Source organism: Dermatophagoides farinae, chromosome 3 (assembly GCF_024713945.1).
Source record: "Dermatophagoides farinae isolate YC_2012a chromosome 3, ASM2471394v1, whole genome shotgun sequence".
NCBI classification, from domain to species: Eukaryota; Metazoa; Arthropoda; class Arachnida; order Sarcoptiformes; family Pyroglyphidae; genus Dermatophagoides; species Dermatophagoides farinae.
In genome coordinates this window covers 4,949,707-4,962,784 of record NC_134679.1, presented here as the reverse complement: position 1 = coordinate 4,962,784, position 13,078 = coordinate 4,949,707, and the positions used below count along the sequence as shown (strand labels likewise).

At 32.8% G+C, this 13,078-nt stretch overlaps 5 protein-coding genes across 7 annotated transcripts; 2 read left to right on the top strand and 3 right to left on the bottom strand.

The window, feature by feature from the left end:
* Positions 1-349: 349 nt before the first annotated feature.
* Positions 350-1,792, bottom strand: LOC124495267 (myosin-2 essential light chain). Its single transcript, XM_047058606.2, has 3 exons — positions 1,690-1,792; positions 1,040-1,615; positions 350-976 (listed from the first exon to the last, which is right to left on the bottom strand). The coding sequence occupies exon 3, from the start codon at positions 921-923 to the stop codon at positions 456-458; it is 468 nt and encodes a 155-aa protein (XP_046914562.2). The 5' UTR covers positions 924-976; positions 1,040-1,615; positions 1,690-1,792; the 3' UTR covers positions 350-455.
* A 174-nt stretch (positions 1,793-1,966) lies between these two features.
* Positions 1,967-5,252, top strand: Tgt (tRNA-guanine transglycosylase). 3 transcript variants are annotated; one of them, XM_075728971.1, is made up of 4 exons: positions 1,967-3,375; positions 3,426-3,796; positions 3,859-4,468; positions 4,536-5,252. In XM_075728971.1, the coding sequence occupies exon 1, from the start codon at positions 2,129-2,131 to the stop codon at positions 3,356-3,358; it is 1,230 nt and encodes a 409-aa protein (XP_075585086.1). In that variant the 5' UTR covers positions 1,967-2,128; the 3' UTR covers positions 3,359-3,375; positions 3,426-3,796; positions 3,859-4,468; positions 4,536-5,252. The 3 variants fall into 3 exon arrangements, with proteins under 3 accessions (XP_075585086.1, XP_046914555.1, XP_046914554.1); XM_047058599.2 differs by having other exon boundaries at positions 3,859-4,871; XM_047058598.2 differs by having other exon boundaries at positions 2,025-3,375; positions 3,444-3,796; positions 3,859-5,252.
* LOC124495268 (peptidoglycan recognition protein 4) lies at positions 3,231-4,472 on the bottom strand. The gene is made up of 2 exons (XM_047058607.2): positions 4,142-4,472; positions 3,231-4,085 (listed from the first exon to the last, which is right to left on the bottom strand). Exons 1-2 carry the CDS (start codon positions 4,455-4,457, stop codon positions 3,412-3,414), a joined length of 990 nt encoding a protein of 329 aa, XP_046914563.1. The 5' UTR covers positions 4,458-4,472; the 3' UTR covers positions 3,231-3,411.
* A 680-nt stretch (positions 5,253-5,932) lies between the features above and the next one.
* On the bottom strand, positions 5,933-6,847 carry LOC124495265 (H/ACA ribonucleoprotein complex subunit 1). Its single transcript, XM_047058605.2, has one exon. The coding sequence runs from the start codon at positions 6,754-6,756 to the stop codon at positions 6,088-6,090; it is 669 nt and encodes a 222-aa protein (XP_046914561.1). The 5' UTR covers positions 6,757-6,847; the 3' UTR covers positions 5,933-6,087.
* A 149-nt stretch (positions 6,848-6,996) lies between these two features.
* Positions 6,997-8,895, top strand: wds (WD repeat-containing protein wds). The gene is made up of 6 exons (XM_047058596.2): positions 6,997-7,123; positions 7,184-7,803; positions 7,862-7,951; positions 8,003-8,299; positions 8,385-8,459; positions 8,520-8,895. Exons 2-6 carry the CDS (start codon positions 7,207-7,209, stop codon positions 8,706-8,708), a joined length of 1,248 nt encoding a protein of 415 aa, XP_046914552.2. The 5' UTR covers positions 6,997-7,123; positions 7,184-7,206; the 3' UTR covers positions 8,709-8,895.
* The last annotated feature ends 4,183 nt before the right edge of the window (positions 8,896-13,078 follow it).

Below are 13,078 nucleotides of genomic sequence, written 5' to 3'. Positions count from 1 at the left end.
AGAAAAGAAAAATCTTGAATTGATGGTGCTTATGAACAATGCAGATAGAGATCCAAAAGAGGTTATAATCAAGAGATCGCCGGATCCTGTTTTTTTCTCTCAACAAGATCAATTTTTTTTGGGAACTGGTTTTTTCGGCTCTTTTTTTCATCATCATCATCATTATCATCATCATCTTAACTATTTTAATTTTTTCCCGCCAACTTTATGCAATTCATTTACAGACAAACACATAATGATCGTGTTGTATTGTTCGAATACTATCCTATGAAGATCTTGACATCTTTTGATTGTTACATTCACACACAAGCATCATTTATCATGACCCATGTATATAAATCTAAATACATTTAACAACAACAGTTATTCTTTATTGCAGAGAACAGACAACAATTAAATTTCATATGGTGGAAAGAATTTGCACAACAGGTTTTGTTTTGAAAATGAAATTCAAATCAACCATTCATGATAGCCTTAACGAATGTTTCATAATTGATTCGTCCTTCATCATCGATCATAGTGGAATCGATCAATTGTTCTACTTCATCTTCAGTTAATTTTTCACCCAATGCTGTTAATAAATGTCGAAGTTCAGCTGCACCAATCGTACCGGATCCATCCGTATCGAAATGTCGTAAGCCTTCGACAATATCATCAAATGAATAGCGGTCTTTATTTTTGGAAATTTGTTGATAAATTGGCATGAATACTTCAAACGTTATTCGTTGATCTCTTTGTTGTTCACGTAATGGTTCAGAGCAACGATGTATATCGGCTTCTGTTGGATTCTGACCCATTGCACGTAAAACTTCACCAATTTGATCGACATCAATACATCCATCACCTTTGGTGTCGAATATTTGGAATATCTCCTCCAATTGAGCCTGATCATATTGAACGTGATCGGTGGTATGACCGCCCATTTTTAAAACCAATCAATAAATCAAACGTTTATTGCCAATGCTAGTATGTTGACCTAATGAGTGGATTTTTATTTTATTTACAAACAATTAATTTAATTTTATATATAGCGACATACCGATTTTTTTTATTATTGGCTAATTTCAATTAAGATTATGATTTGAGCTTGACAGAAACAATGATCGAATCCAAAAAATTCATACAAAATGTTATCAGCCTATTAAAACATTCTCATGGAAACGTAAATTAGGCAAACAAAAAACGAGTTGACATTACATTCAGTTTTTGTTGATTGTAAATGAATGTTTTTTTTTTTTGATTGGAGGTTTTCAAAAATAGCTGTGAAAATTGTTGTTTGAAATTACAATCAACACGGCGACTCACGATTCAAATGTTAACTGTGCAAATCATGTATGCAATTATTTTGACGGATGATTATTTTTTTTTTCTAAATGCTGGTTTTATGGATGAATGCATGGATGTACTATATGGCTCCTAAAAGGATATCGATATTGTCGTAACGATGTTATACAGGATGTGTGTATTGTATTAAAATCACGAACAACAAGATATTGTTTGATTCTCTCTCTCACGCTCTCTGGCACATTGCTTGGATAGATGTTTATGAGTGTATCAAAAAGTGGATATCAGTGATTTACCATAAAAATAACATTACACCATTCACATATATAGCCTGGATGAAAAAAAAAACAAATGAGATTCAAGAGCCAGAATACAGATATCGATCATTTGATTAATATTATTTACCGATTTTCCAGTCGCCAGATAAAATGTTTTTCTTTAGGATAATGATGATGATAATATCTTTCTTGTTATTTTAATATATAATTTAATGCTTAACCCCTGGTTTGGTTACCATGAGAATCACGATAAAATACAAGCATATGATCATTTTGTTTGTTTCTGTTTGTTGATTCAACAAGTTGCAATCATCTATCGCGCCCATTTCATAGTTGCTAAATTTTTATGATAATATTTATCGTCAACGATAGATGCCGCTTTCTCCAAAAAAAACATTCAATTCAATCCAAGATCCATGCTTGCAGTGATCCAATCCAACCGAAACTCGTATAAACTGTAATATTCATACCAGGCGCATGTTTGGATGTGGACTTTTCAGAATATGAACTTTGATTTTATTTGTTTCTTTCAACCATATGATTCTACCTCTTTCATTCCATTCTAAATGGATCGTCCATTGTATTTTGAAACGATAACCAAATGTAAAAAAACTCGTGCCCGTGTTGGCCGTCTCCTACTGAAATCTACCAGTGAATTTGGTAAAGATGTTGAAATTGAGACACCAATTTTTATGCCCGTTGGAACTAGTGGTGCAATGAAATCAGTGATGCCCGAGGAATTGGAACAAACTGGATGCCGATTGATGTTATGCAATGCATATCATCTAGCTTCACAACCCGGCGCTGATGTTGTCAATCGAATTGGCCGTGGAGGTTGTCATGGATTCATCCGTTGGCCGCATGCCATTCTCACAGATTCCGGTGGATTTCAGATGGTTTCGCTCAGTAAACTCATGTCAATCAATGAAGAAGGTGTTCGTTTCGAATCACCGTACAATGAAGGCGAAATATTTTTATCACCTGAAGGTTGCATGGAAATACAACATAAACTCGGCTCAAACATTATGATGCAATTGGATGATGTCGTTTCAGCTACAGCTCAAGATGATCGACGTTTTGAAGAGGCGTTGTATCGATCAATTCGATGGTATGATCGTGCCCGAAAATATCATCATGAAACTGGTCGCGATCAATTGCAAAATCTTTATCCAATCATTCAAGGTGGTCTAGATGAATCCTTTCGACGAATATCGGTCAGAGAGCTTGTTGCACGTGATCCACCAGGTATCGCGATCGGTGGTTTAAGTGGTGGTGAAGCTAAAGAAGATTTCATTAAAATGGTAGCCATAAGTACTGAAAATTTACCCGATTCGAAACCTCGATATTTGATGGGAGTGGGATATGCTGTCGACATGTTATTATGTGTTGCACTTGGATGTGATCAATTTGATTGTGTTTATCCCACACGTACTGCTAGATTTGGAACGGCATTAGTTGGCTTAGGCAAGCAATTAAATCTGTCCAATCAGCGTTACCTTACAGACAAATTACCAGTTTGTCCGGATTGTGATTGTTCAACATGTTTAACTGTAAATCGAAGCTATCTTTGTCAATTGTTCAGAAGTAAAAATTCAATAGCCTGTCAGCTGTTGACCATTCATAATCTAAGGTTTCAGATGCGTTTCATGGAAATGATTCGTTCAGCTATCAAAGAACAACGATTTGAACAATTTATTATCGATACTCTTCGCTATAATGTTGGAACAAATTATAATGACTATCCTGAATGGATTCGAATCGCTCTAGATATTCTTCAAATCGATTTCAACCGCTAATAATTGATATTTCAAAGGTTTTTTATACAATTAAAATTTGATTAAAACTAAAATTAATTCATTAAAGATTTGTTCTTTGAATCAGAATATTGATTATTCTCATTATGGATATTATTCACTGTGCTATTCGTATCGATACGTGGCAAGAATTCATCATCGGAATCATAATCATCATCATTATTAGAGATTATGTTATTTATACGATTACCCGAACCTGTTGATCTAATTCTTCTTAATGCATCGTAAAGGTAATCACCTGGACAACTAGTTGGTCTCATATCACGATGTCCTTGTAGTCGATAAAATCTATCAAGCACACGCTGTTCAACACCACAATCCAGCAAATGTGTCAATGCTCTTAATGCTTTTGTACTCGGTGATTGAACATCATAATCACCAATAAAAGCAATGCCCAATGATCGATCATTCCATTGCTCGGTATGATATCCTTGTGAATCCCAGCCAATACCTTCATAAATATCGCCTTGATTGTTTATTAGGAAATTCCATGGTATATCCGGAAATTGTTTTTCGCGTTGATAATACAATTGCATTCTACGAAGACGCTGTCGACATTGTTCCAACGACCAACATCTATCATCATCATCACCCGTATGATGAACGATGACATAATCAACACGAACTGGCATCCGATAAGCACGTTTGGTTGGCGGTAATGCCCCCCAATCTTCACGAGTGACCATAAATCGATTACAATAATCTCTCACTAATAGTTTGGATTAATGATCAGTATTTGAGGATTCGAGAGACCAGATGACTTACTTCCTCGATTGGGTAGATAATCATTGTCGACAGGGATGATAGCTGATCCTGATGCTGGAAATCGTCGATCATAATCTGAGCCCATACTACAAACATCTTCACCATAACAACAAACATGATCGGATGATGTGAGACATAAATTTCGAACGGCTGATAATGATCGGCAACATCTTCGAGGCATACATTCACCATAGATTCCATTGTTCGACGTACGACGACATGCTAGATTGTCAATGAATCTGTCTAAAATTTGTCCATTTACAATGAACAAACAAAAATATGGCCAAATTATAAACGACCACTTTGGTGACAACATTTTTTTGCCCAGTATTTGACCATCTAATCAAATATGTTCATTAATTTATACTTTAATTTTTCCATCGCACTCATCTAGATAGCCTGGTGGTTTTCCGATATTTTTCATTTCCTGTTCTGTTTGGTGTTTTTTTTCTCAATTTTTGTCGTGTACATGACAACGATGATGTCAACAATCTATTGACAAAATGTCGTTGCCATGTAGACATATTCGAGACTTTCACTAGAAATACAGAAAAAAAAATTTCTGGGTCAATTTTTTCTAAATTTTAATATCCGCTTTTCAATACAATGATGATGGTGATAGTTTAAAAAAAAAATTAACTCTAATAACCTTTGGTAAATTTTTTGGAATATTTTCAACTCTTTCTAATGTCAATGCTATATATCAACCATAAATCTATTGATTTATTAAATTCCATGGTTAATTCTTATATAAATGAACACAATCACCTGATAATCAATTGATTGTGTTTTGCAAAACATTTGAAAAAAATCAAGATTCAACTATCGAACAAAACGATGGCATCGTTGATTTCCACTTGTATGTTGATGGTGACTGCATTAATTATCATCATCATTGCTATTATGGCTCATGATTCTAACTTTGTACATGGATTTGTATTAACTGACAAGATTTCGAATGTATTCAGTCCAGTGACTAATTTGGCCTCATCTGTAGCAGGAAATACATTCGATGTGACCAAAAAACTTAAAGATACTATTGTCAATATTTTTTCCAATATTCATATTAATATTACAGTTCCTGATTTTGTAAAAAAATTTATAAACAAAATATTTTAGTTGTTTGCATTACCCTTTAACATTTTTTTAAACTAATAAAATTGACATTTATTTTTTAAAAAATTAACATTTCAAAAAATTATGCCAATATTGATAAGAAATTATTGAATTCCATCGCTAATTCATATATAAATGAAAACAATCAATATGGCAATCAATTGATTATTTTTTGACAAACAATCAAAAAAAAAAAATAAAATTCACTATTAAACTTACGAACAAAACGATGGCATCGATGATTTCCATTTGTACATGGATGGTGGCTACATTAGTTATCATCATTGCTATTATGGCTCATGATTCTCATTTTGTATATGGATTTTCATTTTTTTCCAATATTGCCGACCGAATTTCAAGAGAATTCACTCCAATGATTGAAATGTTTTCAGATTTAATTCATCATACATATAGAATGGTCAGAAAATTTGGCGTTTTCTTTGGTTATATGTTTAGCATTCTTCATTTAAATTGAAAATCATTTAATTGCTACCAATTTTTTTTACAGAATTAAAAATTCTAAAACCTAAAAAAATTTTATCATCAGAAAAATGTTATTGAAATGAAATTAATAAAATTATAATTAATTTAATTAGTCTAAATTGAAAATCTCGTATTTATATAAAAATTAATTTCTTGAGATTTTAGGTGCTGTTTTAGGTCATTTAACAAACATTTTACAACAGTAAAAGCATCTTCAATATTTATTTATTTTTTTAAAAAAATATAATATGACAATACCGACACTGATGAAATATTTATGATGTACAAAAAAAAAAAAAATGAAAAAAATGTCGATGTAGAATGGGCATTGATGAAAATGAATAATTCTATTGTTTTCCTCCACGAAATCCACCACGGAAACCACCACCACCACGACCTCGATTTCCTCCCCTACCACCGAAGCTTCCACCACGCCCACCACCTCTTCCTCCAAAATTTCCGCCTCGGTTACTGAAACTACCGCGGTTTCCGCCACCTCGATTTGAAAAGCTTCCACGATTACCACCACCTCTATTGAATCCAGTACCACGTCCCCCTCGGCCGCCACCTCTACTTGGTCCACCTTTTTTACCACCACCGGGTGGTCCTAAGAAACGAGTTAATGGTAGTAATTTTTGAGGATCGATATAAAATTTGGTATCCACTTTAAAAGAATTGGCAAAAAAGTTTTCCATCAGTTCTACGGAAACATAATAATCTCGTATCGAGCCGAAAATTTCATCAACTTTTCCAATACGATGTTTATCTTCAGTATATATTGGAGCGTTGAAAAATGGAACATCTTCGATACCAGATTTGATGATCAATTGATTCAGGCAAGGATGTGTATAGTGGCCAAATTCGACAACTTGCTCGGGTGGACCATCGTCTTGCTGACCGCGACCGCCAAACTTTCCACCACCACGACCACCACCGCGACCCCCACCTCTACCGAATCCACCACCTCCTCGGCCTCTATTGAAGCTACCGCCTCTTCCGCCTCCACGAAATCCCATGACAGATAATCGATAATCGATAATAATTTAATAAATTTTCAAAACAAGTGAAAACAAAAATATCGTTAAAGATTCAAACACGTGTATTCTTGCATACATTGTTTTTGAACGATTCTTTTCGATTCAATTTACCCCAATATCACAGATTTGAGGTGCTATCCACGAGTGAAAGCCACCATTATTCAATGAGTGACGTACAACTGTAAATGAAAGGTCCATGATAAAGCTTATCAATTTGCTTTGCCAAGAATGTTTCTAGGGTTCATCGATCCATTGTCTATCATTTATTTGTTTACGGCTGTTATTCTTGAGGTTCAAAGAATTTGAAATTTAAATTTTTCATCATAAAAGTGTTCTAATAAATCTGGTAAATTCATTCATTCATTGTCATCATTCATTTGGATTAATATCGTTATTATTCTATCAGCCAAAATTTTTCCAACAGCTAATATGATGATGGGCGGTGGTAGCGGCCCTCTCGGTCCAGGTTTACCTGGATTGCTGCCACCTGGAGCATTGGGTGAAATGCCTCCACATCCACTTGGTCCTGGACCACCACCTGGGCATCCTGGAGGTATTCCTGGGATGCAGCCACATGGACCATCGGGACCACCACCAGGATTGGGAACACCATTACCGGGTAGTTTTGGTAATCATCGTCCTGGTAATCAAATGCCACCAGTTCCTCCTCAATCTCACAACACATCTTCATCACATTCATCTTCACATCATCATGGACCATCACAAAGTCGCCAATCAACATCATCGTCAAGCGAACGAGATCGAAAACCAAATTATCGTTGTATTATAACGTTATCTGGCCATAACAAGGCTGTATCATCGGTGAAATTTTCCCATAATGGCGATTGGCTTGCATCAAGCTCTGCAGATAAAATGATCAAAATATGGAATGTTAGCGATGGTAAATTTGAGAAAACGATCGTTGGTCATAAACTTGGTGTCAATGATGTTTCGTGGAGTTCAGATTCTCGTTTACTTATTTCTGCATCCGATGATAAAACTTTGAAAATTTGGGAGAATGCTACCGTATGCTTACTAAAAAATTTCGATAAAATGATTCGACTATAATTTCATTTTCTAATAGGGAAAATGTCTGAAAACATTGAAAGGACACAGTAACTATGTTTTTTGCGCTAATTTCAATCCCCAATCCAATCTTATTGTATCCGGATCGGTATGTTATTAATTTATGTTTATTTGCATTTAGTAATTTTTATCTATTAAGTTTGATGAATCAGTTCGTATTTGGGATGTGAAAACCGGAAAATGTTTGAAAACTTTACCTGCACATTCGGATCCTGTATCGGCTGTTCATTTTAATCGTGATGGAACATTGATTGCTTCCAGTTCATATGACGGGCTTTGTCGTATTTGGGATACTAGTTCTGGACAATGTCTAAAAACACTCATTGATGATGACAATCCACCCGTTTCATTTGTAAAATTCTCACCAAATGGTAAATACATTTTGGCCGCAACATTGGATAATACATTGAAGTTATGGGACTATTCCAAAGGAAAAGTTAGTAGAATTCGAGTCTTGCAAATATTTATAAATGATCTAATCTTATGGAGTATTTATTTTTTTCTAAATTTCAATTTCATAGTGTTTAAAAACATATACAGGACATAAGAATGAAAAATACTGCATTTTTGCCAATTTTTCCGTCACTGGTGGCAAGGTTCGTTGTCACAAAATTTTCTTAAGAACGCATTTTGAATTTTTGAATATTTTTTTTTAGTGGATTGTTTCCGGTTCAGAGGATAACATGGTATATATTTGGAATTTACAAACCAAAGAAATCGTGCAAAAATTGGCTGGCCATAATGATGTTGTACTGTGTACAGCATGTCATCCATCCGAAAATATAATTGCATCAGCTTCATTGGAGAATGATAAAACTATAAAATTATGGAAAAGCGATTATTAATTGATTTTATTTTCCAATTTTTCCTACTTATCATAACGTAACATTTTTTTTTTGTAGAGAGAAATGAAATATTCATCACTTGTAAGTCTATGCATGTTTTGACAATGATCTCTGGTTTCTCCAAGTATTCCCTATTCATTTCTGGAAAGGAATTAAAAATATGAGCGTTTTACATGACAAATGATAATTTGAAAGAATAATGATGCTGTTATAAATATGATTGTCATTAAGGTGTCATATTGTACATAGATAAAATCTATAAAACAAAATCCAATCGTTCGACTATGGATCACATCCAGCTTGGATAAGATTCTGATTAATAGCCAGAATAGTCTGATAATGTTTATGAAAATTGAATATTTTTTGAAATAATCAGTGCAATGATTGGTGTATAGAGACAAACGCTAATAAAAAAAATATAGATGACCAAAGAATAGATGTTTCTAGTGTAACAAACAATGCATGACAGAATAACAATGTATAAATGATGAACAGATGACTTGGATAGTAGCAAAAATAATGATTCAACAAACATATCTCGGTGAACAGATTCTATTGTTGCTTCAAATGAGCAATGATTAAATTGGAATTATGTTTTGATTGTAAATGTTTCATTATGATTAAAATGTTCATTGATTTAAATTTATGTTGATCGTTTTTTAAACAATCACATTACTTTGAGGATTTGACAAAAAAGCGTGGCGGTAAGATATATAATGTTCAATAATGTGCCATATTGTATGTAGGTTTGATCCAGAAAGGAAAAACCGACCGTTTTGCTTTGAATTATGCTGACTGTACTCATTATTTTCAATTTATCTTTAAAATGCATCCTGTATCTATTTTTAACCAATAATGATTGATAATATTTATGAGAATTGAAGATCAGTTGAAACAATCGGGCAACAACAAAACAAAGTGATAAGACAATAAATGCTGAATATGATGAAAGTCCACAGAAGAATAACCAGTTTGATGAAAAGATTTGTGATTTCAACACTACATATAAGGTTTGACAGAATAAAGATGTATAAATGAAAAACAAATAACTAAGATAAATGCCAAAATATTCGTTCATCAAATGTATTTCAGTGAAAAAATTCGCTTGCTTCTTGCGATGGTCGTACAGATTTTTCCTTAGATTCGATGAACATTGAATTGATTTTATGAGATATTTATTGTTTTGTCGATATTTGAATTCCAATATGAAAGAAACAATGTTGAGATATAGATAGTAATTGGAAGCGTAAATTAATCCATAATAATTCCAATAAGCTAGGATTAATACAACACTAAACATGTGTGATATATAACAAAAATATGAATAATTGAACAAATGAAAATTGTTCCGATCTGGATCAATGGATGAATAGGTGATAAGCGCAAGTGAAAATATAAACACTGGAGAACCAATTTCAAGCAAACATTGAGCAGTGTATATCCATCTTAACAGTCTGGCCAAAATGCTCAGAGAATCTGAATCCATTTCCATAAAGGAGCCATCTTTATTATTGTTATGATTTCGATTCTGATTATAGTATCTTAGTATTAATCGACAATGATTTTCATTATTGTCCATAAATGGATCAAAAATCTGATGGCAATAAGACATCATCAATCGGAAGAAGCTACGATTTTTGATTGATCCAAATAAGCAGCAACAGTAAAAAAAATCTTCGAAAGCGATATGCATGCCAGAAATCTCAGGTGGTCTTCGTTTCAATGCAATAAGATGAAATAATGATCCGAACCATGTACACAAGACACTATCATCATCTATGATCAAAACAATTATCGCTCGAATAATAATTATGCTGAAAATGAATGTTGGAATGATTGCAAAAATTATTTGCTCTTTTTCAATCGGATGTTGTTGAAATGATTTTATATGTTTATCCAAATCTGATCTTGTCAATCGATGCATAGGTCGATGTATTGGAATGTCAATTGGTTTGACTACCTTTATAAATGGCCCATTAACAAATTGATAAATTCGATAGATTTCCCATTTTTTCGGATCCAATCTTTTCTTTAACCAATCAAGCAATTTTTTAAGCAACATTTTCTATGATTATGGTTGTTGGTTGTCAGCAATAGGGTGAAAAGGACTGTCAAAATTTTTAAACATTTTAGTAAATTATGAAACTAAAAAATGGAAAAAAAATGAGTGAATGAATCAATGACAAGATTCAGAAAGTCAAGATGGATTTTTCATGCAAAATTGATCGATATTTGAAAAGGGTCTGGCTGAGTTGTACTTTTGTTTTATAAATTCATCATTGAACTTAACTTTAATGATCTGAAAGAAGCACAAAGATATAAAATGGTCAATAATGTTCCATATTGTGAGTAGGTTTGATCCAGAAAGGAAAAACCGATCGTTTTGCTTTGAATTATGCTGATTGTACTCATTATTTTTAGCTTGTTACGGTAATTTATTCTGAATTGATATCTTTCCATTAACGAGTAATAATGAAGAAGTGCTAATTCATCGATAAAAATGACGATTCTAATGTAACAAACAATGCATGACAGAATAATGGGTATAGATCATAAACAGATGACTTGGATAGAAGCGAAAATAATGATTCAACAAACATATTTCGGTGAACAGATTCTATTGTTTCTTCAAATGAGCAATGATCAAATTGAAATTAGGTTTTGATTGTAATTTGATCAATTGTTTCATTATGATTAAAATGTTCATTGATTTAGATTTATGTTGATCGTTTTTTAAATTTATATTACGGCAACATCACATCACTTTGAGGATCTGACAAAAAAGAGTGGCAGTAAGATATATAATGCTCACTAATGTGCCATATTGTATGTAGGTTTGATCCAGAAAGGAAAAACCGATTGTTTTGCTTTGAATTATGCTGACTGTATTCATTATTTTCAATTTATCTTTAAAATGCATCCGGAATCTATTTTTAACCAATAATGATTGATAATGTTTATGAGAATTGAAGATCAGTTGAAACAATCGGGCAACAACAAAACAGAGTGATATGACAACAAATGCTGAATAGGATGAGAGTCCACTGAAGAATAACCAGTTCGATGAAAAGATTGGTGATTTCAACACAACATATAAGTTTTGACAGAATAAAGATGTATATATGAAAAACAAATAACTAAGATAAATGCCAAAATATTCGTTCATCAAATGTATTTCAGTGAAAAAATTCGCTTGCTTCTTGCGATGGTCGTACAGATTTTTCCTTAGATTCGATGAACATTGAATTGATTTTATGAGATATTTATTGTTTTGTCGATATTTGAATTCCAATATGAAAGAAACAATGTTGAGATATAGATAGTAATTGGAAGCGTAAATTAATCCATAATAACTCCAATAAGCTAGGATTAATACAACACTAAACATGTGTGATATATAACAAAAATATGAATAATTGAACAAATGAAAATTGTTCCGATCTGGATCAATGGATGAATAGGTGATAAGCGCAAGTGAAAATATAAACACTGGAGAACCAATTTCAAGCAAACATTGAGCAGTGTATATCCATCTTAACAGTCTGGCCAAAATGCTCAGAGAATCTGAATCCATTTCCATAAAGGAGCCATCTTTATTATTGTTATGATTTCGATTCTGATTATAGTATCTTAGTATTAATCGACAATGGTTTTCATTATTGTCCATAAATGGATCAAAAATCTGATGGCAATAAGACATCATTAATCGGAAGAAGCAATGATTTTTGATTGATCCAAATAAGAAGCAGCAGTAAAAAAAATCTTCGAAAGCGATATGCATGCCAGAAATCTCAGGTGGTCTTCGTTTCAATGCAATAAGATGAAATACTGATCCGAACCATGTACACCAGACATTATCATCATCTATGATCAAAACAATTATCGCTCGAATAATAATCATGCTGAAAATGAATGTTGGAATGATTGCAAAAATTATTTTCTCTTTTTCAATCGGCTGTTGTTGAAATGATTTTATATGTTTATCCAAATCTGCTCTTGTCAATCGATGCATAGGTCGATGTATTGGAATGTCAATTGGTTTGACTACCTTTATAAATGGCCCATTAACAAATTGATAAATTCGATAGATTTCCCATTTTTTCAGACCCAATCTTTTCTTTAACCAATCAAGCAATTTTTCAACAATTTTAAGCAACATTTTCTATGATTATGGTTGTTGTTTGTCAGCAATAGGATGAAAAGAACTGTCAAAATTTTTAAACATTTTAGTAATTTATGTAACTGAAAAATGGAAAAAAAATAACATGAGAATGAATCAATGACAAGATTCAGAAATTATATATTTTCAAAATGACAAGATGAATTTTTTTTTAATTTACGAAATTGATCAATATTTGAAAAAGAGTCTG

Coding starts and splice junctions, on each gene's coding strand:
- wds (XM_047058596.2), top strand. CDS start 7,207: ATGATGATGGGCGGTGGTAGCGGCCCTCTCGGTCCAGGTTTACCTGGA. Junction 7,952..8,002: donor ATCTTATTGTATCCGGATCG/GTATGTTATTAA, acceptor TTATCTATTAAG/TTTGATGAATCAGTTCGTAT. Junction 8,300..8,384: donor GGGACTATTCCAAAGGAAAA/GTTAGTAGAATT, acceptor TCAATTTCATAG/TGTTTAAAAACATATACAGG.
- LOC124495268 (XM_047058607.2), bottom strand. CDS start 4,457: ATGTTGTCACCAAAGTGGTCGTTTATAATTTGGCCATATTTTTGTTTG. Junction 4,086..4,141: donor TTATCTACCCAATCGAGGAA/GTAAGTCATCTG, acceptor CCAAACTATTAG/TGAGAGATTATTGTAATCGA.
- LOC124495267 (XM_047058606.2), bottom strand. CDS start 923: ATGGGCGGTCATACCACCGATCACGTTCAATATGATCAGGCTCAATTG.
- LOC124495265 (XM_047058605.2), bottom strand. CDS start 6,756: ATGGGATTTCGTGGAGGCGGAAGAGGCGGTAGCTTCAATAGAGGCCGA.
- Tgt (XM_075728971.1), top strand. CDS start 2,129: ATGGATCGTCCATTGTATTTTGAAACGATAACCAAATGTAAAAAAACT.